Source organism: Sorex araneus, chromosome 5 (assembly GCF_027595985.1).
Source record: "Sorex araneus isolate mSorAra2 chromosome 5, mSorAra2.pri, whole genome shotgun sequence".
Taxonomy (NCBI): domain Eukaryota; kingdom Metazoa; phylum Chordata; class Mammalia; order Eulipotyphla; family Soricidae; genus Sorex; species Sorex araneus.
The window spans coordinates 159730520-159757848 of NC_073306.1; the positions used below are offsets into that span (position 1 = coordinate 159730520).

General features: G+C 37.1%; 1 protein-coding gene and 1 non-coding gene across 2 annotated transcripts in view; both read right to left on the reverse strand.

The window, feature by feature from the left end:
* Positions 1 to 495: 495 nt before the first annotated feature.
* Positions 496 to 27329, reverse strand: part of DHX15 (DEAH-box helicase 15) — a 44541-nt gene continuing 17707 nt past the window's right edge. Inside the window, exons 4-14 of the mRNA XM_055138116.1 lie at positions 23453 to 23612; positions 21806 to 22024; positions 16030 to 16197; positions 12741 to 12827; positions 10835 to 10984; positions 10367 to 10475; positions 9384 to 9575; positions 6604 to 6726; positions 3805 to 3995; positions 1964 to 2133; positions 496 to 1074 (exon numbers count right to left, since the gene is read on the reverse strand). Of these exons, the coding sequence (XP_054994091.1) occupies positions 957 to 1074; positions 1964 to 2133; positions 3805 to 3995; positions 6604 to 6726; positions 9384 to 9575; positions 10367 to 10475; positions 10835 to 10984; positions 12741 to 12827; positions 16030 to 16197; positions 21806 to 22024; positions 23453 to 23612 (1687 nt within the window). The 3' untranslated portion in view covers positions 496 to 956. The remainder of the gene's footprint in view (positions 1075 to 1963; positions 2134 to 3804; positions 3996 to 6603; positions 6727 to 9383; positions 9576 to 10366; positions 10476 to 10834; positions 10985 to 12740; positions 12828 to 16029; positions 16198 to 21805; positions 22025 to 23452; positions 23613 to 27329) is intronic.
* LOC129405386 (small nucleolar RNA SNORA42/SNORA80 family) lies at positions 13184 to 13317 on the reverse strand. Its single transcript, XR_008630538.1, has one exon. It is a non-coding gene; the product is annotated as a small nucleolar RNA SNORA42/SNORA80 family (small nucleolar RNA).

Genomic DNA, 27329 nt, shown 5'->3' on the forward strand with positions numbered 1-27329 from the left:
AATCTTAATACATCACATTATAATTACTTCATATGTTTATAAAGCACCCTCTACTGAGAATTTAGCAAAAACTGACTGAGATTGCTCATGCCTCCTAATCTCCATTTGATACTAATCAATATTTCAGAGGCTAGAGTGTTAAAAAGGTTTCTTTATAACAAGATTGCCCCAAAAAGCAATTAACAAAATACAAATTAACAGCCTTATGAAATGAACTTAAAAGATAAAGAGAATGCTATCCTTTCAGTATTATGTCTTTGGAATCCAATTTCAAATAAAGGCTACACACTATCCCATTAGATTACATCCTGATTAACCTAACAAAGTACTAAGCTATGCTCTTAAAAAATATTGCTTTAATGACTACTTTATCGATGGAGTAGTCCTTGTGGAAAGATGTTAAATATGTAATCACAGCATAATTATAATTTTTGAAAGCCCACATGGGAAGAGAAGAAGCCATACTTAAGAAACACTAGAAGAAAGATATCAAAGTGCTTTGGCCGAAATTAGTATAAATAGACTTTATTGAAGTCAGTGCCTCTGTACTGAGACAGAAGATTGTGTCTACATAAGCACAAGTTGTAACATTTCACAACTTCTAAAAGGAATGTCAACAATTACAACGATCATGCATACCATGGTCGATAATCACATTTTAGAAGCATTTTCAACCATTTCTAAAGAAATGCTTATAACATTGTTATATATAGAACTACTTTCAATAAACTGCAAAACATTGATCGACTTTTCCAGTATAAGCTACAGTGTCAACACAAAAGGGAGGCATAAATGTTTAATTTATGAAATCAGAATGGAATATTTACTGTAAAGAAAAATTAAAAAGCTTTCAAATAAAGGCCATTATTGAACCAACGTGAAGAGCACAACTTGAACTTTTGTTCATTCATCTTTTAAAGCTGTCCTCTGAATAACTTCAGTTCTAAGCATTGAATTCAGTACTGAGAATATTCCTTGGATTGAAGTTTGGCAATGATGCGGTCCAACTGTCTTTTTGCTTCACACTGTGGGAAATTGCTCATGTCATAATATTGTGGGGCAATTTTCACCAACCTGTCCAGGAAGTGGAGGAGAGGGGGAAAATTACCAAATTAACATTTCAAATAATAGAATTTCTAATAAGGATAGGCAATAATAGACAAATCATTTTAAGGTTTTTTTTAAACACTGATTATAAAAGTTATTCAATTTTGTAAATGTCAAAAAGATTATGAACTTAACTCTGGCACTATTTTGACCAACCACTCCAAGGCATAGCAGTATGAGTCAAGGTAAGAACCATTTTAGTATTTCTTATGATTGAATCTTCTCATTTTCAAAGTTTTAGCAAGTAGAAACAGAATTCCATCTCAAAAAAATACACCTGACTCTTATCTTTACCATTTAGTCACACTTTTTCAAGAGCACTTATGATAAAAAATGGCTATGACTTATGCCATTAAAGTGTCAAAAGTCTTATCAGTTTAGCAAAGAAGCACTACATATTAAATGTGACATCAATTTTAAGGTACTTTCACTCCTCCCCTTCTCTGCACATGTCTCTTTATCAGTTATAGACTGCATTATGCTCCGTACCCCTACCCCCCACCAGAGAATATTGCTTAGAATAATAGTTCTGATAACATTTGGTAGATCTAATATGCTAGGATACAGAAAGGCAGTTTTCATGCTTGCTTAGCTCCTAAAGGACAGATATATAAATAATAGTTGACACTAATTTTAATGGTACAGACTGGCTTCTGAAACAAGGAGCCTGGGAATGGCACCAAAACCACTTGATGCTGGTGTAAATTTACATCTACTACCAAATCCCATCTAAACCAACAACTCTGTCACCCTCGAAGACATCAACCATATTGTCAGGCCAGGAATCCTACAATAATCAGATTCCATTTTGAGTAAAATGCTAACAAAAACTACTATAAGAAAAGGCATTACTTACCACTCTGGCTTGATATCTGTACATGTCCGTATGTAATTCTTTGTTGTAAGAACAAACTCATTATAAAGAACCCATTCAGGCTTATGGTCAAGAACAGTAGAGGGATGCAACTGAACCACCTGGTTATCCTTCACAGTTAAGTAATGCCCTGTTCGTTCTAAATGTGCCACCTGAAACCAAAACCCAGTTATTTATAAAAACATTGTTTAAGAGGGAACAATTACAAAAGTGTTAAATAAAACTACCAACAAAATTATGTACAGTGGGCTTAACACTTAAAAACTTATGGATAACTATCTTGTGATAAAAACGAACTACTGCAGGTCAAATCCAATTCACTGCCTACATTATAATGCTGTGGCCAAGAATGGTTCATACATCTTTAATATCCAGGATGGTGGACCATGTGGTGATGAAAATTGAATTTGGGGTCTACAAATTAAGTCTTGTTTGAACACAGACATATCTCATTCACACTATAAAGGCAGGCAGACTAATTTAAATAAGAACTATTATACCAACAGAGCCTTATCATCAAGCTAGTCCTCTATGGCTTCAACTGCCCAGGGTGGGTTTTTCAACACTGGACAACATCACAACACAGATGTATTTTAGGAAAATAGAGCAAACTTGAGCAAGAAACAAAAGGTAACCCACAAACAATGTTTCTTGCCTCTGTTATCTATAGTAACTCACAAGGGTAACACCTGTCTATTATTTAACGCTGAAGAAAATGAAAATTTGCTCTTTCCAATTCTTATATTTTTGGACACTCACATGGGAGGATGTTGTGAATGTGGCTCAAGGAACATCCTTGAAAAAGTGAGAATTTTAACATAACTTCTGTATACTTCAAATTCTTAAAACTAATGTTTCCTATAACCACCTGGTAAGCTTTAATCAGTTTACCCTCGATGGCAATTAAAACTGCAGAAATGTTTTTACTTTTGCAGCCACATTGTTACCATCATTCCCTAAGGTCATGCCACATAGTAATTTAAATATCTGAATCTTGAATTTCCATCTTAATAAATTGGAACATGAACTGCACCAAAAACATTCTTTCAGAACTGTAGGATGAAACCTCTTCAACTGAGATTAACAAAAAATGGAGCATGTTTACTGAAAGCCAAAGGTTGAAACTTACAATGGCTGAAATATTTTGCCAATCTTCACAAATGTTTAAACATGTCAAGAAGCAGTGAGTACACACAAGAAAAATGAAATATTAAGGGAAATGGAAATAAGAGTCTGGAGGATTTCCATCTACTATCCCACCAGAAACTGGGATCAAAAAATACGAATATAAAAACACTTGGTATAAAAGTAATTAAAATATTGACTTCTGTAACTGGACTGCTAAACTTGCCAATGGAAATTACTTATTAGAAACAAACAAAAAACCATTTTGAGTCTTTCAAGCCACTGCTCAGTTTATGGGGACTATGGGTGCTGAGGATAAAGTTGGGCTTTCAGGGGTTGGAGCGATAGCACAGCGGGTAGGGTGTCTGCCTTGCACACGGGTCAACCCAGGCTTGATTCCCAGCATTCCAAATGGTCCCCTGAGCACCGAACCAGGAGTAAACCCAAAAAAGAAAAGGAAAAAAAAATTGGGGCTTTCATGCACTCCAGTCCTTTGAAGCTATACTCCTAGCCAAAGAACTAAAATTTCTAACTACATTCATTTATTTGGCAATATGGATGTCATATTTAAGATCAACATTTATCAACTGGCATTCCTGAACTCAGTTTTGCCAGTAAATAGATTCCAAACGGTTTGGATTCCAAACAATATTATATAAACATTTAACTATGCAGCACTATACATTACACCCACATACCTGCATAAAATAACCAGTAACCAAAGCTTTTCTTATATTAATATAATAATCCCTGCTTGTAAAGTCAGTACTTCGACGAGGCAAATTAAATCTATCCATAATTCGAGATAGCTGCTGGCGTACATTGTCTGCAGACATCAGGGATCGGTAATTAATGAAGTTGTCGTAACACCACTGAACGGATTCATGATCTATAAAATTGGGGGGGGGGGGAAGATGTGAATTTCTTGAAATAAACAGGACACACTTTCTCCATGCTATCACACCCTGCTTCCAACAGATAATCTAATAAAAGTGGATTGAAAACAATTGATGAAAGGTTGCATCTTTATTATTTTCAAAGAAAAGAGTCTTTCCTTAGGATCACCAAGCAAAACTTAAAAATCACTAAAAAGAGGGCTGGAGCGATAGCACAGCGGGTAGGGCGTTTGCCTTGCACGTGGCCGACCCGTGTTCGGTTCCCAGCATCCCATATGGTCCCCTGAGCACCGCCAGGAGTAACTCCTGAGTGCAGAGCCAGGAGTAACCCCTGTGCATCGCCAGGTGTGACCCAAAAAGAAAAAAAAATCACTAAAAAGAGCCTCCTCCTACTGTCATTAGAAGCTCATCAATACACGGAAAAAATGGAACCTTAAACAATTACTATGTATTTGTTCTTTAATTTTAACTGACTAAAGCATCCAAAATTTAGTGTTTAAAGGTATTATTATGACTCACAACTTGAAGGAGTGGTCAAATAAAGTCTAAAGTATTAGCGACAGTTTAACTTCATGACTAAGCACTTAAGGAAATTATTTGTCCACTGATGAATGACATGTTTCTAACTGATGTTTCTTTAACCAAGAACTCAAAACTGTAGCATAACAAACATATTATAATAGCATATTTATACTAAAAAAATTGTTCTCTACTTCAAAAATCCTCTAATACGAAGCCTGAGTGAAATGGAGGTAAGAGAACATGGGAGAAATATTTAAAATTTAAGCAGTGAATGTGCTACTGTGAAAGTTAAGTCTTCGGCATTATTTTCTCCTGGCTTCTAAGATTCTACCAATTGTAACATATATCACTATGCTCATACCTATAAAGGCGCTACAATATAAAAAATTTTATTTCACAAATGTTAAGATAAATTTAGCTTTCCCATCAACCCATCCCTAAACAAAGACAATCTTGACTAATATCTGAAAAATTTTATTTTTCAAATACAATTAATGCAAAAGAGTTACAAATAAAACAAGACATACCGATTTAGAGGTCAATGTTTTAAATTAGAAAAGTAACTTATTGGCAGAAACTACAAACTCAAAGAATGACCGATAAGTGAACCTCTAGTCTGGGAGATAACTGATAATGTAGGGCTATCAGCTTTTGGTTACCTATCGTGCAACAAGTTACCATTTCCAAGATCTGTTATGAGTTGTTTTATTCTCATCTATCTAACTTCTCATTTTTGGGGGTGGACACACCTGTCTGGCTGGAAAATTTCTTCTCATTCAACTTTTAATAACATTGCATTCCAACAGTATCAGGCAATACCTTGACTATTATTGCCATGCTTCCTCATTTTCAAGTGGAAAAACATCTCATGTCACTAAATATTCTGAGAACACGATTTTAGACTAAAATGGTATTTGATCTTACTAACATAAGTGAGGAGGATATTTGCCTTCATGCGGCAGACCTGGGCTCAATTCCTCCATCCTTCTCGGATAGCCTGGCAAGCTACCCGTGGAGTATTTGATATGCCAAAAACAGTAATAGCAAGTCTCACAACGGAGACATTACTGGTGCCCACTCGAGCAAATCGATGAGCAACGGGAGGACAGTGCTACAGATCTTCAATGTGAGAAAATAGCACCCACCCCTCAGCAATATGCAGTTTTTAAACTAAAAATATACTTGGATTTTCCTCCTCAAGTTTACAAACTATATGTATCCAACTGAACAAAAGTCATTCACATTTCTAGTAGAGCCTCTTTTAATTTTTTTTTTAAGGTGGGGGACGGACTAAGAAACACCCAGTGATATTCAGTGGCTATTTCCTTGCTCTCTTTCTCAGGACCAGATCTCCCACATGCAACACATGGGTTCCAGTCCCTTTAGAATTTTCTTGGCCCACCTTGTTAATTTTTGTGTATGACACACACATGCTTTTGGGCCACACCTACTTGGGTTACTTCTGAATCTACACTCAGGAATTATTACTGGTTGTGCTCAGGGACCATATGGGATGCAAGGGATCAAGCACAGTTGGATGTGTTTAGGGTAAGCACCCTACGCACTGTACCACCTGTCTAGCCCTGTAGGCTCTCTATCAATAAAAATACTAGTTAGGCTTAATCTTTAAGCTCGTGTTCTCCCATGAAGACATATCTTGCATGAGTGTCTTTCAAGTTCCAGTTCTCTCTTTAACATGTATTCCCTTCATTCACCCCCCGCCCTATTTTTGTTCAATAAAAGCTATCTTATTTCACTAAAAAAACAAAACAAAACTCAGCTAGCAAGTAATGATTCTATGGAAAATAAACAGAAAAAGTTATACAAAAGTTATACATCCACTTTTTAATGTCATTTTCCAAGTTTCTAAAACGGGCACTCTTTTCTTTCTTGAAAGAGAACTTTGAACAAGACAGGCAATTTCTATTTTAAATGCTAGTCAAGGCTTTTTCTAAAATACCTCTGGGTTTCTAATGTAAAGTTGTCACAGATAATAAATGAAAGTGAGATGAGGAAACATCTTATATGCTACAAGTGACATCTAGACAAAAGAGCACCTTCAATCTAAGTTACACTTACTTTGTTTAAAAGCGTGGTATACATTCAGCAGTGTCAGATGATCTCCATCTATGTGGGCAAATCTCATCTTGGCCTCATCTGCAGCTTTCTTGGCCTCCGTGGGGCGAACAAAACACTGTGGGACTAAACAAGGTTGGTATGGGCCCAACACAAACGCCCATATCGATGAGTCACGCATTCACAGACAGAGGAACAAGGCCTAGCTAGGTCAGTTCACAGAGCATAGGGCAGGGCAGGATGGCCTCCAACTGCATCTTGGACTGTTTACTACCTTGATTTGGTACATCAACACCTAACCACATCTGTAAGACAAGAGGGTTTCAAAGCTACAGAGCACCTGATTACTTTAACTAGATCTAAAAAGTAGGCATCAAAACAGCTATTCTGAAGGCCATCAAGATGCTAGAAAGCTCAACTTACTTAAAAAACCAGTGCTGATAGCTCTACCAATAACCAGAATTATAGTGTCAATAGTCTTGTAGGTAATGTAATTTTTCAAAAGATCATTCACTGAATCCAACTGAATGACTGTGAAACTTATTAAGCTGTATTTGTATACTGTAAGGCTAAGAAAAACTTTCAAACCAGTCTACTAACACATTTTTATTAAATTTATTTCCCTATTGCTGGGGCTATTACCAACTGGTGGGTATCACTATTAGCACCGGTGAGCAGAAGCATACGTAAACATAAAAAATATCATGAAATCTTGGGTTTTGCTGATAGCAGTAGTGGTGGAAGGTTAAACCGCCTCTGAATTAAGAAAATTCAAAAAGGCTGGGAATATCCAACCTAGTTTTCCAGTTTTTAATAAAAGTATTAGTAAATAAAAGTCCCAAATTTAAAAAAGTTATTTAAATCAAAACCTCAATAAAAGCAAAATCCAGTATTTTAAAGGTTGACAATTAGTCTAAAACAGTCATTTCATGGGTCATCAAAATAGGTATCTACAGTATTTGTTTAGAGCCTCAAGTCACATAAAACTTGTAGTTATTACAAAGCGTGCACTCCAGTTTTTGAAATACAACTTTCCTTAATTCACTTTACCAATTCCATAGTCACAGAAGCAGTATGAAAATACTTAACAGCTTGGGACTTTTGTCAACACATCATTAAAGCTCTTTAACCTTGTCATTAAAAATAATAATACTTAAGAAAGATAATGGGAATAATTGACAATGAGATCAAATACAGTATCAAATTATTCTTTCCCATACAGTTACCCCCATTAAAATGCCAAAGAAGCTAATAAAGACAATGAGACATGATCACAGTAAATATTAGAAGTCTTGCTTAAGTAAGTGAAGCAAGTAATTCATCAAAGTACAGAAACCTGTCAGTTAACCGTAAGTGAATGTGAACTAGCTACCAGAACTGACACAGAGTAAGTAGCATTTCACAAGGCCCCTGATTTCACACTAAATTTGTATCAGGACCTGAAATCTTCAGAAACTAGTGAAAAAAAAATAAGCTCAGCATTTTTCTCACCTTTTATTTTAAAATTATTCCCCACAAATTCTCTGCCTGATGGACTACAGCCACTGAGCAGTAAAACCTATGTTTAGCATAACTCCCACTAGAAGAAATGTAGTCTGAAGATTTCAACTGCATCACTATGACAAATTTTAAATAGAGCTAATATTCTAAATTCAAACAATGGTAGCTCCATCATATGCTTGAAAAAGAGAATCTGGAGGAATTAAAACTGGGCAGTAACATTACAATGTGGTAGCTCTTGCCCGACACATTCTCTAAACACTGAAAGTCTTGGGATAGCTACAACCAGGAGTACTTAACAAAAACAGCATGTAAGAAAGGCAGACAACAACCTACCACCACCTCCGCAAGTGGGACTACAATTTAATTAAAATTATTCAATACTGCCCTGCCCATCTGCTCTGAGTCTGATCAATCATAACTGCAAAAAAACATTTTAACTAGTTCTTAAATAAAAAAAATTCACACCGTTAAAATAAGCCATATATCTAAACTAAGCCAAAAATTTTGTATTTATAAATTTTGTATACACCAACAAATCACTCTGCAACTGGAAATCTACTCTTCCCAGTACTATACCTTCTCAGTAAAAACCCAAGCTTTTCTAGTGTATACATTTACATGTTAAGACTTATCTTCTATTAAATCCTAGTTTCCAAGTTTTTCCAACATTTCATTTATGGATTGCTTTGGTGCTAGTAAAAATAGCACTACTTTTTCAGATTAAATCTCTAAAGTCCTAAAATAAGCAAGTTTTTACGTATTACTTCCATCTGTTTTTCTGCCATTATAAGAAGTGACCGGATAAGACTTTTAAGCCTCAAGGTGCACATCACTACTTCTATTTACTTAATATTTAATTAAAAAATTGTTTGCCACTGAAATACATGTCACAAGTCTCATTTTAAATGAGTTTTGTTTTGTCATCGGCTAGGAGTGTCAAGTAGTAAAACCAAGTTCTCCTTGTACTTTCAATAATAAACAGCAAAATTGATGGACCTACCAAAGAATTCAGCTACAGCTATGTTCAAACGTATTACTACAAATTTTAATTTCACTCAGAAGAGCCAATACTGCTACTATATTTTATGTACAATGACTTTAGTTTGGTAAATTCTATGTCATCATGAAGCTACATACAAGATATTTAAGAAATGAAACTTGTTCTTTAAATCTATCTATAAAACCCTCTATTATACTACATACTAAAAACCAAAACGAAAAGTGAAGTCCACCCAAACTTTGAAAAGCTGGGCTTTTCTTAATTCTTTTCCCTCTATTACCTGACAACATAGCAGTAATAGATAGGACCTCATTAGAACAGTTGTAGTCACAACTTGCAATAACCATTTTAGCGAGCTGTGGATCTAGAGGAAACTCTGCCATCATGGATCCCAATTCTGTCAGATCTCCATCATCATTTAAAGCAGCCAGGTAATTCAAAAGTTCTAGAGCTCTCATCAAAGTTTCAGGAGCTATGGAAAAAAAAGCAATCTATTAGACAAGCTGCCTTTAGCAAGCAAAGATGTGATAAACACTATTATAGCAATCTCATTTTTCATTCTCAATTGGACTGAACTAAAAGACTGTCATAAAATCCAATTACAAAGGTCTTGCAAACAATCGGTCATAGAACAGCAAAATTTCCCTACATTGTAGTTAAAACACTTCCTAATAAGTAAACTAGGAAATTGCAAACAATACGCTTATAATACTTTGGAGCGAGGATGCTACGGAAGTGAAGCCCAAATAGAGGGTCCTCTAGGGCTGCTCTTGGTTGTGGCTCAGGAATCAAGAGGCACGTGGTTCTGGGCATGAAATCCAAGTCTCTCATAGATAAAGCATGTGTCCCAGCCCTTTTAGCCTCTTCCAGATTTAATTCTCCTTCTAAAACAATTTTTCTTCTTAGAAATGTAGGGTCAGAGACAGTACAGTGGTTCAATTCATGGAATCCCAATACGGTCCCCCAGGCCCTGCCGAGAGTGATCCCTAACAAAGAGCAAAGAGTAAGCCCCGAGCACTGGCAAATGTGCCCCTCCACCAAAGCAAAGTGTATTTTCATGTCAGTACAGTAATTTCCAGAATAATTTATTCTGAAAAAAAAAAAGAAAGAAAAAAAAACTCACACAAGTGGCACTCTTAAATTTTAATGCTAACACAAAAAACTTATCTTACAATTGAAAGAGAAAAGGGAAAATATATGATACACAGATGGCTCATTCTTAGGTTAAAGGGTTTCTTCATAGAATGCTTAGAAAAGTCATACCTGGTGGATCCATAAAATCAAAATGCACCAAATCATCAATGCCAAGTTTCTTCAATTGTAACACAACCGATCCCAAGTTAGAACGCAAAATCTCAGGATAGGTGTTATCCTAGCAAAACACAAGAGGTTTATTCTGTTAAACATTCTTTAATTCTCTTGGTTCCAGTAAACAAAAGGTTAACTGTTCTCAGCCTCCTTAGCTATTAGCCCAGGGTTACTTCCAAGAATGTAAGAGAGAAATGCTTATGGAAATCTTAAACACTTTTAGGGAACTGTATTTATAAAGATAAAACTGTATTTTAGCTTTAGTGAAGTGTTACTGCTGGCATCCACCATTAACTTACAGAACTTGAACAAAGACACAGAGTCAATTTCATTTAGGGAAAACCTAGGGAGCCTTTTGGTGACAAAAGCAAAAGCAAACAATAAACCTTTGTCTTTGCTATTAACAACACGTAAAATCTGTACCTGCATTTCTGTTTTATAAGCTTTCTCTGTGTAAAGTCTGAAGCATTTCCCAGGTCTGGTACGTCCAGCTCGACCTGCCCGTTGCTGAGCGGAAGCTTTACTAATAGCTGTCACCAACAGGGACTCAACTCTGATTCGAGGGTTGTATACCTATTGGAATAGAAGTCAGAGAATAATTGTTGAACTAAAACCCCAAAATTTAATCTAACAGACATGCCCCAAACTCACAGCTGATACCTAATAAAGTAGCACTGATTATCACTATAGACCAATGCTGCCATTAGAGTTCCTCAGCTCGTGTGGTAACTTTCTATCAACTATCTGTACTCCAGCATTCTAAAAGACAAGCAAATAGGAAGAAGCTCTCACCTAACAGAACTCACATCATCTTAACTTGTAAGGAAATGTCAAAAGCTTTATTTTGGTCTATGTAATAGATTATAGTGCTCGTGGCACTTGCTTGAAAAGAACATCAATTTTAACACCAGATGTTCAGGGTGGACTTCAAGTATTTTTCTATTGTGTTGTTTCTGAGTCACACCTGGTGGCACTCAGAGCTTACTCCTGGTTCTGCATTCAGGGATAAATTTCAGCAAGGCCAGGGGACTATATGGGCACTGAGAATCGAACCTGGGTGGGGCATGTGAAAGGCAAGTGCCCTACTTGCTGTACTATCGATCCTCCCCCAAAGGAAAACATTACTTTTGTTACAGGGCCACGCCTCATAGTGTGATCACATGGTATGCCAGTAATCAAACCCGGGTTGGCTACATGCAAGGCAAGAAACCTACCTGCTGTACTAATGCATCCCTAAAAGAAATATTTTTAACCCAGTCCTGAAGTCAGTTTAAGCACTTTCACTTGGAATACCATGTGCAAAGAATTCTCTCAATCTTTCTGACAAAAATGGGGTTTCCCTGGCATTTTCTTGATCCAACACTGTGAGGACTGGGAGCCTGCCAATACTATGGGGCTGCCAGAGTTCCACCTAGCAGAGACAGGGTGGATAGGGCAGGTGTGTGTGATGCTGGAGATTTCAGAGCCCTGGATGTTAGCTGCAGTTCTTATACTGAAGGATCTCTGGCTCTCAACAACTTCAAAAACATATGGAAAAAAAAACTAGAGATAGCAGGGCAGTTAGTTCACATGCCTATTGTGCCAACCACACAGACCCAGAGCACCAGGGCAGCCTGGATCAAGAATCCCCTGCACCACAGAATTCAGGCAGTATCACATCCTTGTGTCCTTGCCTTGAACAACAGGTCCAGTTTTCGGAGTATCAACAGGGGTGCCCTCAGGCCTCCTGAACACAGCTCAGGAGCCCCACCCCCAAAGAATAAAAATTTGTTTTAAAAAACTCTTAAGAAGCCAGAGCGATAATACAGATGGTAGGCCTTTTGCCTTACATGTGGCCGACCCAGGTTCAATCCTTGACATCCCACAGGGTATGCTGAGCACTGCTAGGAGTAATTCTGGAGTCAGGACTAACCCCTGAGCATCGGTGAGTGTGACCCAATAGGAAAAAAAGTAGTTACTACTTTAAGTAGAAGCTGTTGATACTTAGTACTGCTGAATAAGGCAAACAAACTCTTCAAATAATATGCATAACACATAATATTAAGAATTCAGGTAGGTAAGAGGCTGATCTCTGGGATAATTTTATACTGATTACTACCCACATATATCTTCAATGAACATACAAAGCAAAACACATACCATCACTACATAAAAACCTTCTCATCTATATACCCCCTAGCAAAAACCCCAAAATTATTAAACCAGTAGACAGATCAGCTAAATTATTAACATGACTTACAACAAGTTTAAAAAAAGAGTAATTCTGAATAGTAGTAGGCACCAAGTCCAAGTCAATTAAACATTAAACCACGTAAATACTGAAACGTACCTTTTGCTTTGCAAATCCAGGATCAATCACAAACACAACACCATCAATTGTCAAAGAAGTTTCTGCAATATTAGTTGACACTACCACCTGTTAACATATAACGATATGCAAAATAAATTACAAAATTATAGAGATTAGTCATTTAACAACTTTAATAACTAATTTCAAGCAATAAATCTTCCACTGGCCATTATTTTAAAGACATTTAAGAATTCAAATTCACTTCACTCCACTCATCATAGCAATTTCCCAACAAGTTATGTCAGAAAGCATAATTGAATCACACCAAATTTTCATTATTCAAACAGGATACCATTAGAGTAAAAATGTGAGTAAAGCGACAAAAAGTTATTGTCATAGAATGGTTCCCTGAAATAGTTAATATCTAAACATCATTCAGTATCACCAGGTACTACTACTAAAGAACCTCCAGCCCCTTTTTGCACTATACGACCCACTTCAGTGCCTGCAGTCCACTGGCAAGGGCCAGGCAACGGTTCAGGGCCACAGCTTGCTTTGGCATGGGACACTATGAGAGGCCCAGGGAAACGGACCTGCCATAAATCCAAACCCATGCAGTACTGAAGGAAACTATCGAAAGGAAATCCAACATTTCAAACAAAATGGCTTAAGCATCAAAATTAAATGTAGATATATTTTGTCACACATACAGTCTCATATCCCAGGATCATATTCCCTGGGACACACAGGATGACCTGTTGCTATGTCACTGCCTAGAAAGCAGTTAATAAGGATCACCTGAATTCTGACAGGGACACTTCAAGTGCAGGGTCCCAAACTTGTGTGGTTGCCTGATCGGCCTTTTTGCAGGTGTGCAGTGCCCTCAGTGCCCACATGGAAATCTACCATTTTTTTTTAACAAAGAGAAAGTAGCCCCAGTTACAACTGAAGCTACCCCACAGCATGTAGTCAGCATTCTCCTGCCCCAGAGGGTGACTGGTACTTTTGGGACTACTCCCTTAAAAGCACTCACATACAAAATACCATTTACTTTATTAAATAGGTACTAATTACATACTAAACACATATTTACATGATAGCCTGTACTGTTAAGGGCTTGAAACAGAAAAACTGAAAAATAAAAGGTGTAGCATTGGGCAAGGGTTTAGTGTCTATCAATGCAAAAAAAAGGGGGGGGGAAATGTGGGTGGGTTTTTGAAAAACTGGGACTAACTTTAAGAACAAACTGACATTGAGAGAAACACACACAGCACCAGGGTGTTAAAATCAGAGAGCCAAGATTTTCAAATACTAAAGGCAAGCTAAATGAAGATTTAAGCAAGGGCGGGGGAAGAGAACTCAAAGGGCAGAAATGCATGCTATGCATGTGGAGTCCAGGTTTCCACCTTGGTGTCACAGGCCCTCTAACCCCATCCCGCCAAAGCTTTGAAGTAAATTTTTTCAGCAGGATCCAGTTACCAAACTTATTTAGTGCTCAGAGTCTATAATCCTAAGAAGAAGAGTAAGTTTCTGAAATATTAAGGCAGGCTGAGGACAAAAAGTCATGTAACAAATTATACAAATTTTAAACTACTTCTAAAGCTAGAAAAGTAATATCAGTTATGCAACACATACATTCATTATGTGGAAGAAACAGCAGAAAAATGTTAAACATTACATACTTGCCCAGAACCTTAGCAGAGGAGTTAGGTATGCCCTTAGTATGACCTGGATGTAACAGCATGTAATCTAGTTAACATGTTCTCGATTTTGTCAAATGATTTATATAACCAATGGGAACATACACAGCACAAGTTCTTGGCATTAAGTGTTCGTGTGTATGGGTGTGTGTGTATAAGGAATAGAGTGTTGTGGTGGAGGGGATGCCTTAGAAAGGACTCAAATCTCACTGGCTTAAATATCAAACATGGAAAAAGACCCCCTAAAATATAAAGTAAAGCTATGGCAAAAACATGATGCTACTCCCAATTTTGTATTTAATGCGCTGTTAGGTAAACTTTTATCTAGATAAAACTCCTCCCTTGGGGTCAGGGCAGCTTAATACATTATGTATAGAGCTTGCCTTGGATGGACCCAGGTTCGATCTCTAGGCACAGCTGGGGTGTGATGCTAAAATCAAAATCAAGCAAAACAAAACCAAAAAACTCTTTTCTCTAGATGCCCACTAATGGATTCCAAGTCATTTATTTCAAAATTTCTACTTCAAAGTAAAACCGAGAGTTCTTGAGATGCTCTGTTGAATCCTGTTTGAATAGTACATCTAGATAAAACTAGTTTAACTTTAAAAATTAATAAAAACTGAAGGAAAAAAATGACCAGGTTGAAAAATAGCCCACCTGACTTCACTAGACTATTGGATAGTGATGTTCAAGCAACATTTTCTTTTTTTTTTTTCTTTTTTTTTCTTTTGCTTTTTTGGGTCACACCCAGCGATGCACAGGGGTCACTCCTGGCTCGTGCACTCAGGAATTACTCCTGGCGGTGCTTGGGGGACCATATGGGATGCTGGGATTCGAACCCGGGTCGGCCGCGTGCAAGGCAAACGCCCTACCCGCTGTGCTATCACTCCAGCCCCTCAAGCAACATTTTCAAATAATCTATTAGACTCCCCATCTTATTTAAACCAAAAGGGCAAAGCTGCTATTTCAAACGGAGTCTCTTTCAATCTCAACAAACTGCCCACAAACGGTTGGAAAACCTTGTCTCTCCCTTTCTGAGCCAGCAAATGAATTTGCCCTCCAAAGAATCTAATTCCCGCTCAAGAAAGTCACACACTCAGGCAGCATGATTCACGCTATTGTGAAGGTCATGCTATTGCTGTGAAGAGATCTGTACATCATTCGACATACTTCTACATAGGACATTTGATTAGATCTTGGATACCTAGTTTTGTGAGGTGATTTAATGGCAGATGCCACCACTTGGCCATCGTCCTTCTTTCTTTTAAAAATAAATTTGTTTTGAGGCACTATGGTCTACCATACTGCTAATGCTCAAGTTTCATGCACAAAACCTTCCAAGACCACACACCCTCTTCCAGTGTCCACTTCCTATTACCACACTGTTCAGTTTCCCCTCCCTCCCTGCCTGAGTCTTGGGAGTTCAATTCATCCTCTTAACCCACCAAAACCCACTTCCTAACTGCTAAGAGACTTCTAAGGGGAGTGGAGAGCAGTATGCTTAAAGTTAGGTGAATAAACCACACATTTTTAACCTACCTTTGAAACTGCCCTTAACTAGGTACCTTAAAAAAAAATCAACAGACAACTGTTTCAGTATTAGTAAAATGAGAATATTTCTATGCTACCTTTCTTCCAATTGCTCCATTCTGTTTTTTTGGAGGTGGAGGCTCAAAAATACGTTGCTGCTGTTGAGGTGGGAGCGTAGAGTACAATGGAATGATTTTAATGTCACCAACTTCAGGACCCAAATCATCAACCTCGCGCTTTATTCTCTTACAGGCTTCATCAATTTCCTACAAAATAAAATATGTCTTGAAACAAAATACAAAAAACCCACTTTAAGGTATTTGTTCAAAATCCTAGTTCTATGCCCCATATTTTCAATTCAGTCAATAAATTTTGTGCATTTCCAAACACAACGTAGGTTTTTTTTTTTTTATTTTGGCCATACCCAGCAGTGCTCAGGGCCCAATGAAGTGCCAATGATCATCTCTCCAGCCCCGCAAAACACCGAACTGCCTTATTTGCATTCCATGTTCCTTTTCTTAGAGCTGGATATCCTAATTAATTCTCAACAAATTATACTAAAACTGAAATTTAACGGAATCATAATTTTCACAACCTAAAAGAAGTTGATAGGCCAGATATTTTAAACAAGCCAATTAAGAATTTAATGTCACTTATCACTAATGAAATTATACGGAAGACTTGCTTTATTGTGCCTAATGAGAACAAACACCTTTACAGGATCAACATAGAAAGTAAGGCAGGCTAGCCCAAATATGGAGAGCATCTTCAGGAATTTCCCTAACAGTAAATTATTACTATGCATTTGCATTCAAACCAAAGTTTAAAGAGCATGCGCAAGAGTTGAGACCAAAGAGTGGAGGCACTAAAGAGTGGCAAAAGGAATTAAAAACTAAAGGAAACAATTTTTATTAAGTATTATTTCAGTCAAATTTGGAAGTATGTTAAACAAATAACTTGGATGACTTTAACTACCCAGTAAAAAACAGTCCTAAGCTTAGTGATGTAGCCCAGTGTCTAAAACGCAGGGTTCCAGCCTTCATCACAAAACCCAAAAATAAACCAAAACCCCATTATTCTTTAGCAAAGGTTATGAGGTAAATTTATTCCATAATTTACTATATTGGGTGAAATTATCTTTCTTGAAATTATTTCAAATTGAAAGTTTTCATGCCATGCAATTAAGTTCTTGCAGTTAATAATTTTTTTCATCTATGGCAAACATACTAGCACTCTTGGAAAATCTTCAAAGAGAATGACTACTAAAGAGCCCATGTATCAATACTTCCTTTAGATAGGGAATTTTAAAAAGTGAAAGAATTCTACTGACTAGAAGAATAACAGAACAAAAGTGACGCTTTCAAGAAAATAATGCTGTATCTAGATTAGAATGCCCCCTGCTGGTATGCAAATACAAAATTAGATAGGTTCCATATCTAAAAAAAGGTTTAAATATAAATTCAAAACAAGATTTTTGAAAAAACAAGAAAAAAAATTGATGCCAATACTCAGAATATTTACAACTGTTATTTTTATCCTGGAGTTACTAGAAAGTACATCTTCAGAAATAACCAAGTACCTAGATTTCACACTGAAAAATTATAGCTCCAAAAATCCTGTTTGAAAGAAGGTAATTTTGAATTTTACTTGCGACCAGAACTAGCCAATTTGCTAAGCCAAAGTAGGAAAAAAAAAATCTTATCTCATGGGATAGAAAGACTAAAGTGGATGAAAAAAATGCCACCTGTTTCGTAAAAAGTTCTGAATATTCTATTTTAAAACTCCAACACAATTTTTCCCAAGTTTCACCAAATGTCCATAATCAAAGTCAGTTAAAAAACTTATTGATGTTCTTCGGCAATACAACATCCTCTAATTACTATTGCCAACAGTGAAAACAGACAAAAGATCAGGAGCTTTCACCTCTAATAAGAAAACCGAGGAACCCCACTAATTTATAGTGGTTAAACTCATAACATGTTTGCAAGATTTTACTAAAAAGTGTCGCTCTAAGTGCTGTTTCAAAGCCCAGAGCATTGGTGGGTGTGGGGTCCAAACAAACAAAAAGCAAACAGGGTGGGATAGAACAGCTGGTTCTGCACTTTGTCTTCTATGTGGGCCAATCTGGGTTGATCTCCAGCAACCTACATAGCCTGCCCCACCCAGCCCCATAGGAGTGATCCCTTAACCTAAGAGTTAGGAGTAAGCCCTGAACACCACCAGGTGTGACACAAAAACAAAAAAATAAAGTGTTTCAACATCTTTTAAGTATTTATAATGGCTCTTTCAATTATAATCTTGTATCCAATTCAACAGTATGTAATCCACGCCCCAGGACTTCTGGGAAACATTTAATTTTAATCAGAAGTCCAAGTTTTTATTCATTACCATAAAAAAATTCTATAAACAAAAACATCCCAACCTTTCACCAATTAAAACTGATAATTAACTCAAAATAATCATAGAAGTTACTTCCCATGGCTCACGTTAATATGGTTTTAATATCATTTAAAAAATCCAGGAGATAGGGGCTGGAGTGATGATAGCACAGCGGGTAGGGCGTTTGCCTTGCAAGCAGCTGACCCGGGTTCAAATCCCAGCATCCCATATGGTCCCCTGAGCACCGCCAAGGGTAATTCCTGAGTGCATGAGCCAGGAATGACCCCTGTGCACTGCCGGGTGTGACCCAAAAAGCACTCACGCGCGCGCGCGCGCACACACACACACACACACACACACACACACACACACACACACAAAATCCAGGCGATAAATGGATGTATTTCAAATTTATGAAAGAATATTAAATCCCCAGAAATAAATCAATTTAAGGTCCAAGTTAAAATAAGTTCACAGATATTAGGAATAACAGCATAAAGCCAGCTCTAAACATAACTAAAAAATACATCAACAGCTGTTCTCCAAAGTCTTAAATACCTTAACCTTCATATTTCTCTCTGGAAAAGAAAAAAAAATTTTAAACCCTTCCTTTTATCTAAAAAATTTTTAGTAAGGAGCCATGATTTATACTGAAAGTTGTGTTTTAGGTGTACCATAACACCAATTCCTCCACCAGTGTGGGAAAATGTTTCTTTTCTTAAATTTCTCAACACTCACACCCAGTTACATTGGCATGATGAAGGTAGGTTCTAGTATATTCTCGAGCCTGAAAAATCACAAGGATGTGAATGTTTCTTCTTTCCAGTTACGGAATATGGTTGCTAAAATACCAACTACATAGTTACCTTGGCTACTGGTCTTTTAAGGTTAACCAATGAGGCCTTAGGCATAGGCACCTGAATACTAGTTATTTTTAATCATTTAAGAAAATACACTACAGACAAACCATCAGGGGTAAGAGAACGCTCAGAGGGCTGGAGCACCTGCTTTGCATGAGTCCCAAGCTTGAACCCAAACACTGCTGCTCCCAACAAACACAAAACAGGGAGGGGGAAACCCCTTAGCCCCACCTCCAAATAAGAATATGCACCACTATGCACTTTGAAGTGAAAATAAGGGGGCCAAAATAAAGCCCACCAACAGCTTCATTACACATAAAACAAGTACTGTATACATGTGATTAAAAGTCATTTGGCACTCTTAAAAATAAATTATTCCATTTGTAAACCATGTTCCCACCCCCACCAAGTGTGTATGTAATATACACACATATTCTCCCATTCAAATTTTATAAAAAGAAAACACAGTAGTTATCTATAAAATGGAACATGAATACTTCATTTCTCAACAGAAGTATGATTCTGACCAAGGGACCTCAGAGGTAGAGCATTTGCCCTGCATGTTAGGGTTGTGGGTTTAATTCCAGGCACCACAAAATACAATAAATTCCAAAATCCCGACTCCCAACCGCACCACGGAAAATTTAACAATTTATGTATGCTTTTTCCTTTTTCTTCATTTGTCACTATTATAGGAGATTTTTACTCGGATCTAATAGGTAAAAGCCAGAGATGCTAGTAAACATTCCACAATGCCACAACAAAACAGCTAGCCTACAATGCTTAAGAAAAAAAAAAAAAAAAACAACTTTACAAAAAAGAAATATGGCCAAATGAAAGACAAACCACAGAACATTCTAACATTAATGAAGAAATACAAAAATTAGGGGGAAAAGTTGCAGCAATAGGACAGCAGGTAACTGGCCCTCTGTTTGATTTCCGTCACCCCATTTTTCCAGAGCCTGCCAGGAGTCATCCCTGAGTAGAGCCAGATGTAAGCACAGCAGGATGCGGTCCCAAAACAAAAAACACAAGTGACATCGTTCACTTGTGGCTAGTACAGGTTGGCGTGTACAACGTACCCATGATGACTAGGCCAATTCCCACAATGCTGCTTAGGGCTTTATTGAGGTGCCATGGGTGTTAGGGCAAAATATTACTTTGAAACAGTAAAATCCAATAAAGGAACATAAAAATCATTTTAGTCTGTTCAAAACGCAAAATTCTGTATTTCACCTGTTCAGCAATGTGGAAAGGGGCCAAGTACCTGCTCTAAGAAATTCTGTGCCCCTAGTCAGGCAACCCATAGCCCACTCTTCTAATAAAAAATGCTGTGGAGCAGTGGTCAGATCTGCTGTAAATGCTCAAAGCATTTCAGGGTCTGCATTTATATACCATCTCTACTAAATGCTTTTTTGCAAAGAATGTCAAAAGGAGTCTTTAAAATTATGTGAAGTTCTAACTTGTACCACCTCTCACTAGTCACATTTCAAATAGAATAAAGACAAGTTGGTGATACTACCATATTGAACAGGTTTAGAACGTTTCTGGTATTCTAGTTATATTGGAGTCACACTACTCCAGAGCTTCAGCTGAGAAACATTACAAAGACTCAGCATTCGAGTGAAGAAATAAAACCTCAGACCCCACCAAACATACAGAATCAAAATCTTCATTTTTTTCCAAGTGATAATCCATTCATTTAAGCATATTCCAGAAAATTCATAAAGCCTTTAAGACAAGGTTAGCTCTAACAAAACCTCATTACTAAAAGAAAAATACGGTTAAGTAACTGGCTAAGGGTATCAGATGCTCTCATTAGAATTTGATAAAGTACTTCATGTACAGAAATCTTTTTTTGTTTTTTAATAAAATTCTGGCCTCTCTGGTTTTCTAGTGAGACTTATGAGTTTATCTTCTTTAAATGTGTGTGTGTGTGTGTGTGTGTGTGTAAAATACAGAATCCCTTAACAATGCTATAAGCTCTTTATGGGAGAGAAATTCAACCATAACTACTATTCAGATAACTCCCTTTATTTCCTTCCACTAAAGAATTTCAAACATTCCCATGAAACCTTGTTACCTATGGTAATAAGGTTAGAAAATGCCTTACCTGAAGAAAAACCTATCTCAAAAAGGAAGATTCTAATCAAGGTACTTTACTGATGCCTCCCATTCTTCAATGACAACAAAATTACTCCAGTTCACTCCAAAAACTAAGCGACTATGATGACCAGGTTTTACCAAAGCTGTGACTCAAATTTATGCACAAGAAAAACTGCAGATAAATCACATGCCATTTTTATCACCAAGCTCTCCTAAGATGAGACTACAATCACAAAATCCTAAAACTAAAAACATAGGATAACTAGAACACAAACAACGATATAGTTCTCACAGAATATAAAGATAAAAGTAGTTACAGACTTCATAAACATATACAAAGTTTAAAAATGTTTTAAACACTGGGATAAGAGAAGCACCTTAATTTCTTCAGATGAAGATTTCTTTAAACTTAGACCAAATTTCTAAGTTTAAAGGTTGTATACAGTCTGACCCCAAAAATACCTGAACCCCCAAACACAGAGCTGAGAAACAGAACATGCCCGAGGCTATATAATCAAGCCAGTAATACCTCTTGACCAGTTAAGAAGAGAAGAAGATCGCCCTCCTCCTCTTCACACATATGGATCTGGATCACCGTTCGAATTGCTGCTTCAAGATAATCTCTCTCTGGTTCGGGAGTATAAAAGATCTCAACAGGATGTGTACGTCCAGGGATGGTTAACAGAGGACAATTATCGAAGTAAATCTGAAACTTTCCTGCATCCAGAGTAGCACTCATAACTATAACCTAAAGGGAAGGCAATACATTATTGAATTCGTCATCAAAAGTTTTTATGCATTCATTAAAAAAATACAAGTACAATGTTTAATATTATGTCTATAAATATAATAAACAAATTGCAATTTTAAAAAAAGTTAAACATATAATGGGGATGTGGCTCCAAGTGCAAATGCCTTACCCGTGACAAATCCCTGGGTTAGTAGCTACCTGGCAGGGATGGGTATATTAAACACAATAATTTTTAGAAATAGGGGCTTGGGAATATGTCTCTGTTGCAGAAAGCATGCTTCCCACGTGAAGCATTGGGTTTGATTCCCAGGACAGGGGAGACAGCGATTAGAAATTAATCTGATATTCAATAACTATCAAGCAATACCTTAAAAGTAAAAAATTTACAGGGCCATAGCTCTAGTACAGCAGGTAGGGCATCTTCCCTGCACATGGCCGACCTAGGTTCGATCCCCAGCATCCCCAGGAGTTAATTCCTGAGTGCAGAGCCAAGGCTAACCCCTGTGCATTGCCAGATATGATCCAAAAGGGCAATAATAGTAATAATAAATTTACAAAAGTGATATAAGAAAGTGGTTGATAAGATACATTCTGTGGGTTTTGTAGTGTCACATCAAGTTGTAACAATAAAGATATTAGAAACTCACACGCTCTCCCATTTAAAAAGAAAAAAAAGTACTAAATTTCTAACTGTCTGTTAATCTCAAAATTAAATTACAAAACGTGTAGTCTTTAAATGTAACTTAAAAGTATAGACTTTTTATAAGCAAAGTCATACCAATTTTTAAAGCCCCTAAATCTTTTTGACCATTATATAATCCCTTTCAAACATAAGTGTAGAACATTAAGTTATTACGAACCTAATGTAAATTCCAAAGAATAGTAAAAAGTCAACGCAAAAAGGGGTACTTTGCAAAAATCTGAAAGATCAAAATTTCAGAAGTTTCATGTCCTTTACACAGTAATACTGGCAAGAGTGCAAGCAGTATCACTGTCCACTGTTTTCCGTTGCTCATCGATTTGCTCGAACAGGCACTAGTAACATCTCCATTTGAGATTTCTTGTTACTGTTTTTTGCATATTGAATACACCAAGGGTAGCCTGCCAGGCTGACGGGATACTGTGGGTAACTTGCCAGGCTCTCTGAGAGGGACAGAGGAATCGAACCCGGGTCGGCTGCGTGCAAGGCCCTACCTGCTGTGTTATTGCTCCAGTCCACAGTCGGTAAAACAAATGTTATTTCTGAAGAGGCTTACCATTGGTTTGTATTTTCCTGCTTCCAGCACTAGGAGTTAGAGTGGGCCTCATAGTTACAAAACTACCCATATATAGAGAGTGATGAGGGGGGGCTTGGGGGTGTGAAGGAAACATTTTGGTTTACACACCAGACATCTTATGGTAAATAGGTAAAAGAAATAACTCCACCTTTAGATCTGATCGCTGCCTTACAACTTCCTTCAGAACACCCATGAGGATATCTGTAGCCAAAGTTCTTTCATGAGCCTCATCAAGAATTATTACACCGTAACGCTCCAAGAGTGGATCATTCATAGCTTCACGAAGTAACATCCCATCAGTCATATACCTGTATTTACAAAGTACATGTTGGTGAATATTTACAGCATGTGAAACTGAACTTCAGAACATACAATCACAAGTCAAAATTAAACAAAATTCCACAAATCAAATATTCTGTTGTTCATAATCAATTGCAAACTTAGCATTAAATAAAAATTTGTGTTATGTACCAAAACAAGCTATACACTAGTCCTGCCAGCTATGAGTCAATACTGAGATATTCTGGAGTGAAAGTAAAGTCAGCTTAGTTTTGGAAAAGCAAAACTACTTATTGTAACTTTTTCTGCAGAAATGAAATTTATAACATACAAGTATTCATTCAACTGCAAAACAAGAACAAGAAACCATTTAAAGTTGCCTCAAATCATTATGCTACCGCCACAAGCAACGTATATTCCTTTGGTGTATTTCCCAATTGAAGAAGTTAGATTTTAAGGAAGAGTGCTTAGTTATTTTTGAAATGCGAGCAGAATGCCAAGATGCCTGAAAACCTCTACTTTAAAATCTTAATAATCCCCACCCCCATTTAGGGCCAAGAGAGGGCTCAGATCATCACCCTTCCTGGAGGCCCCATTCAAAAGGACCATAGAAGAACAGCAGGTGTACTTGGGGGGAGCTGGGAGAGAGATACATAGATAGGGTTGGAATGCATGTTTGGTATGTAGGAGACCCTGGTTTAATTCCTGTCCACATGGTGTCCCAAGCATCACTGGGAAACCACCATGTCACAAGCAGCCCTGAGAACTACCAGGTGTAGCACAACATATCACATTCCTGAAGTGAGAAGTGTAAAATTTAGCACCCTAAGAAATGCAGGTATATGCAGATTAGAAGATAAATGGCAGGAGAAGACTGGTTTGCCAATAACCCCAAAAGAAAGCAAAACCAAATTAGGTAACTTGAGAAGACAGCTAATATGGAACCCAGAAATCATAAAAAAAGGTGGTTTGCAAAATGGATGTACAGGTCAGCCATCTCTGCAACAACGAGTGCTACAGTCACTGATACAAAAATCAAGTTTGGCACCTGGACAAAACAAATTTGGCTTGCAAAGACAAACACTGCCCATTCAGTTTTTTCAAATCTGCATTGCACTTGCAGATTTGAAAGCCATGTAAAATTCTGAAGTCATCATTTATGGCTTCACTCTTGGGTGAATTTTCCATGAACTAGAACCCAATATTTCATGGACTAACATATTTTTAGTTAATGTCATCTGTAGCAGTAAGTTCAGGTGACTTAAATACAACTGACAGTGTACAACAGAAAACTCCTTTTTCCTTATTTTAAGTCTAAAGTCAGTAAGACTTCGGGTAAATACATCTTTATGTCTCTACTATTTCTTATTTTTTCAACAAAAGTAAGCATTTCTGGATTAGATGTATTTTACCTGTAAGATAATATCTATAGGAAAGTGCCAATTAAACTATGATTCAATGACTTAATATAGTGTGTGAACAGCTACACTGTATAGTCTAGTTGCTTCTCTCAACATTTTAAATTTGAAGACATGAAAGGCACATTATAACAAATTAGCAAACCAAAACATTTATCAACTTTTAAGTTAACTTCCTTAGAGCCAACCAAGTTCTTCTGTTGCTCTATAAGGGCAAAAATTTGTTCACTCTTCTAACAAGCATTATTTGCTTAAATACTATCAAATTTATACACTTCTGGCTCAGTCTTCAAACACACTCAATATAACATGAGTTCCTTGCATATTCTTTGGGGAAGTATGTTAATAACAAACTCATCACATGCAGGTCCAACGATGCACATCCTTATTCGAAAAGCCAATATGTATAGCCATATCAAGTCCGAGCCTCCACAAGCAATACGCACGAAGAGCCAACAATCTGGTTTATATATTAAGACCTCATTGATTTTAGAACTCATTCCTATTTCAGGTATTTAAAATAGGAGAAAAGTCAGGGAACTGATAGTTTCAAGCCCTATCATTTTTGTCTTTTTCCTTTTCTCACATTCTTCAACTATCAAGAGCATTGAGACACTCAAGCAAAGCTAACCCAAATATGCATTCTTTTATAAATTTTTCCTGAAAGTGAACAGAGCAAGCTGCACAGCACAGATTTATATTGTAAAATAGATAATTGGAACTATTATTTGCCTCATTTGAACAAAAAAGATGCATCTATATATATTAAATGGTCAACTGAGACCTAACCCTAAGACTTCCATATTCTAGACAGATCCCAAATGTCAGTATTAATTTTTATCACCCAACTGCAATTCCTTGAGATGTCAGTTAAATGTCTCCTGAACCACCAGTACTAAAAATCTGCATTTAAATAATAATAATAAGAAGAAGAAGCTGGGGCTGGAGCAATAGTACAGGAAGCAGGCATTTACTCTGCATGAAGCCAAACTGGGTTCATTCTAGGAATCAATCCCATGATTCCAGGAGCCTGCCAGGTGTGCCCCTACAAAACCAAAAAAAGGGCCAAAGAAAAAGTATAGCAGTTAAGGCGCTTGCTGTGTGTACAGCCAGCCCTGGTAGAAATAAGCCACAGCAATCTTTATATGATCACAAATACCAGCACAATACTAGTTATAACAAAACTCCTGGGCAAGGCAGTATTGCAGTGGGTAGGGCTTCTGCCTTGCACACAGCTGCAGCAGATCCAGGTTTGATCTCCAGCATCCCATATGATCCTCTGAGGAAAGCAGGAGTAATCCGTGAGCACAGAGCCAGTAGCAATGCCTGAGCACCGCTGGGTGTGGTCCCAAAACAGACACTAAAGAAAGGCTTTATAAAGTTTCAAATTATTTATCATCTACAAAGTTTCGATGAATTTCAAAAACTTGACAAAAGGCAAAGTACCTTGTGTAATTATGTTTTTAGTTAAGAGATGCTTATTATCATCACCCAAAGCATGTAACATATTCTTGACATTTCAGAACCAAGTCATTCAAGTGAGGGGGAAAAAAACACAGAAACACAAAACATCAGCAAAGAAAAAAAGGGAGAAGCTACATCTTTTTTTCAAACTGTACTGCTTTATTTTTCTTCAATGTCACAAGTTCTGAAAGATATGCTCTACTGTTCTCAGAACAGAATTTACGAGAAGCTAGAATGCAGGGCTCTATGGAATCTCCCAACCTTGCAAGGTATTAGAATTAGTGCAAAGGTCAAATACTAATTTTCCATTAGTCCTCCATGAATGACCAAGAACCCCAAAAATTATAATTTTAAGGTGACAACAATAATCTAATCTCCCTTTATTATTATTACTTTGGTGGGCTTTTTTTTTTGGGGGGGGGGGCCCTGGCGGAGGCCCACACCCAGCAGTGCTCAGGTGGATGCTGGGAGCTGAAGTCAGGTTAGCTGAATGCAAGGCAAGCATCCTACCCACTTATTACTGCTGCACCCCAGTATTTTTTAAAATCTCGTTTGAAGGAAGTCTTAAATGGTAAGCCTTTATTTCTTTCCTTAAGTCTAGTAAAACTAACTTCAGTGTTACGCCCGAAATACAACAATGCCTGTAACAGATGTTCAATAAATTATTTATAATTTATATTTGCATGATTAATGGTCTTTATAAAGTACCTGTTTCCATGTCTTTCAGCCCCAAAAGAATATTTGAATTCATTCATAATGACAAGTAATGCCAAGATCGAATTCAATTTATATCCACAAAAAATTTTAACTGGTAAAAAGAACTTTAACTGCTTATGTAAGTACTTTTCAAATCAACTGGCTTGG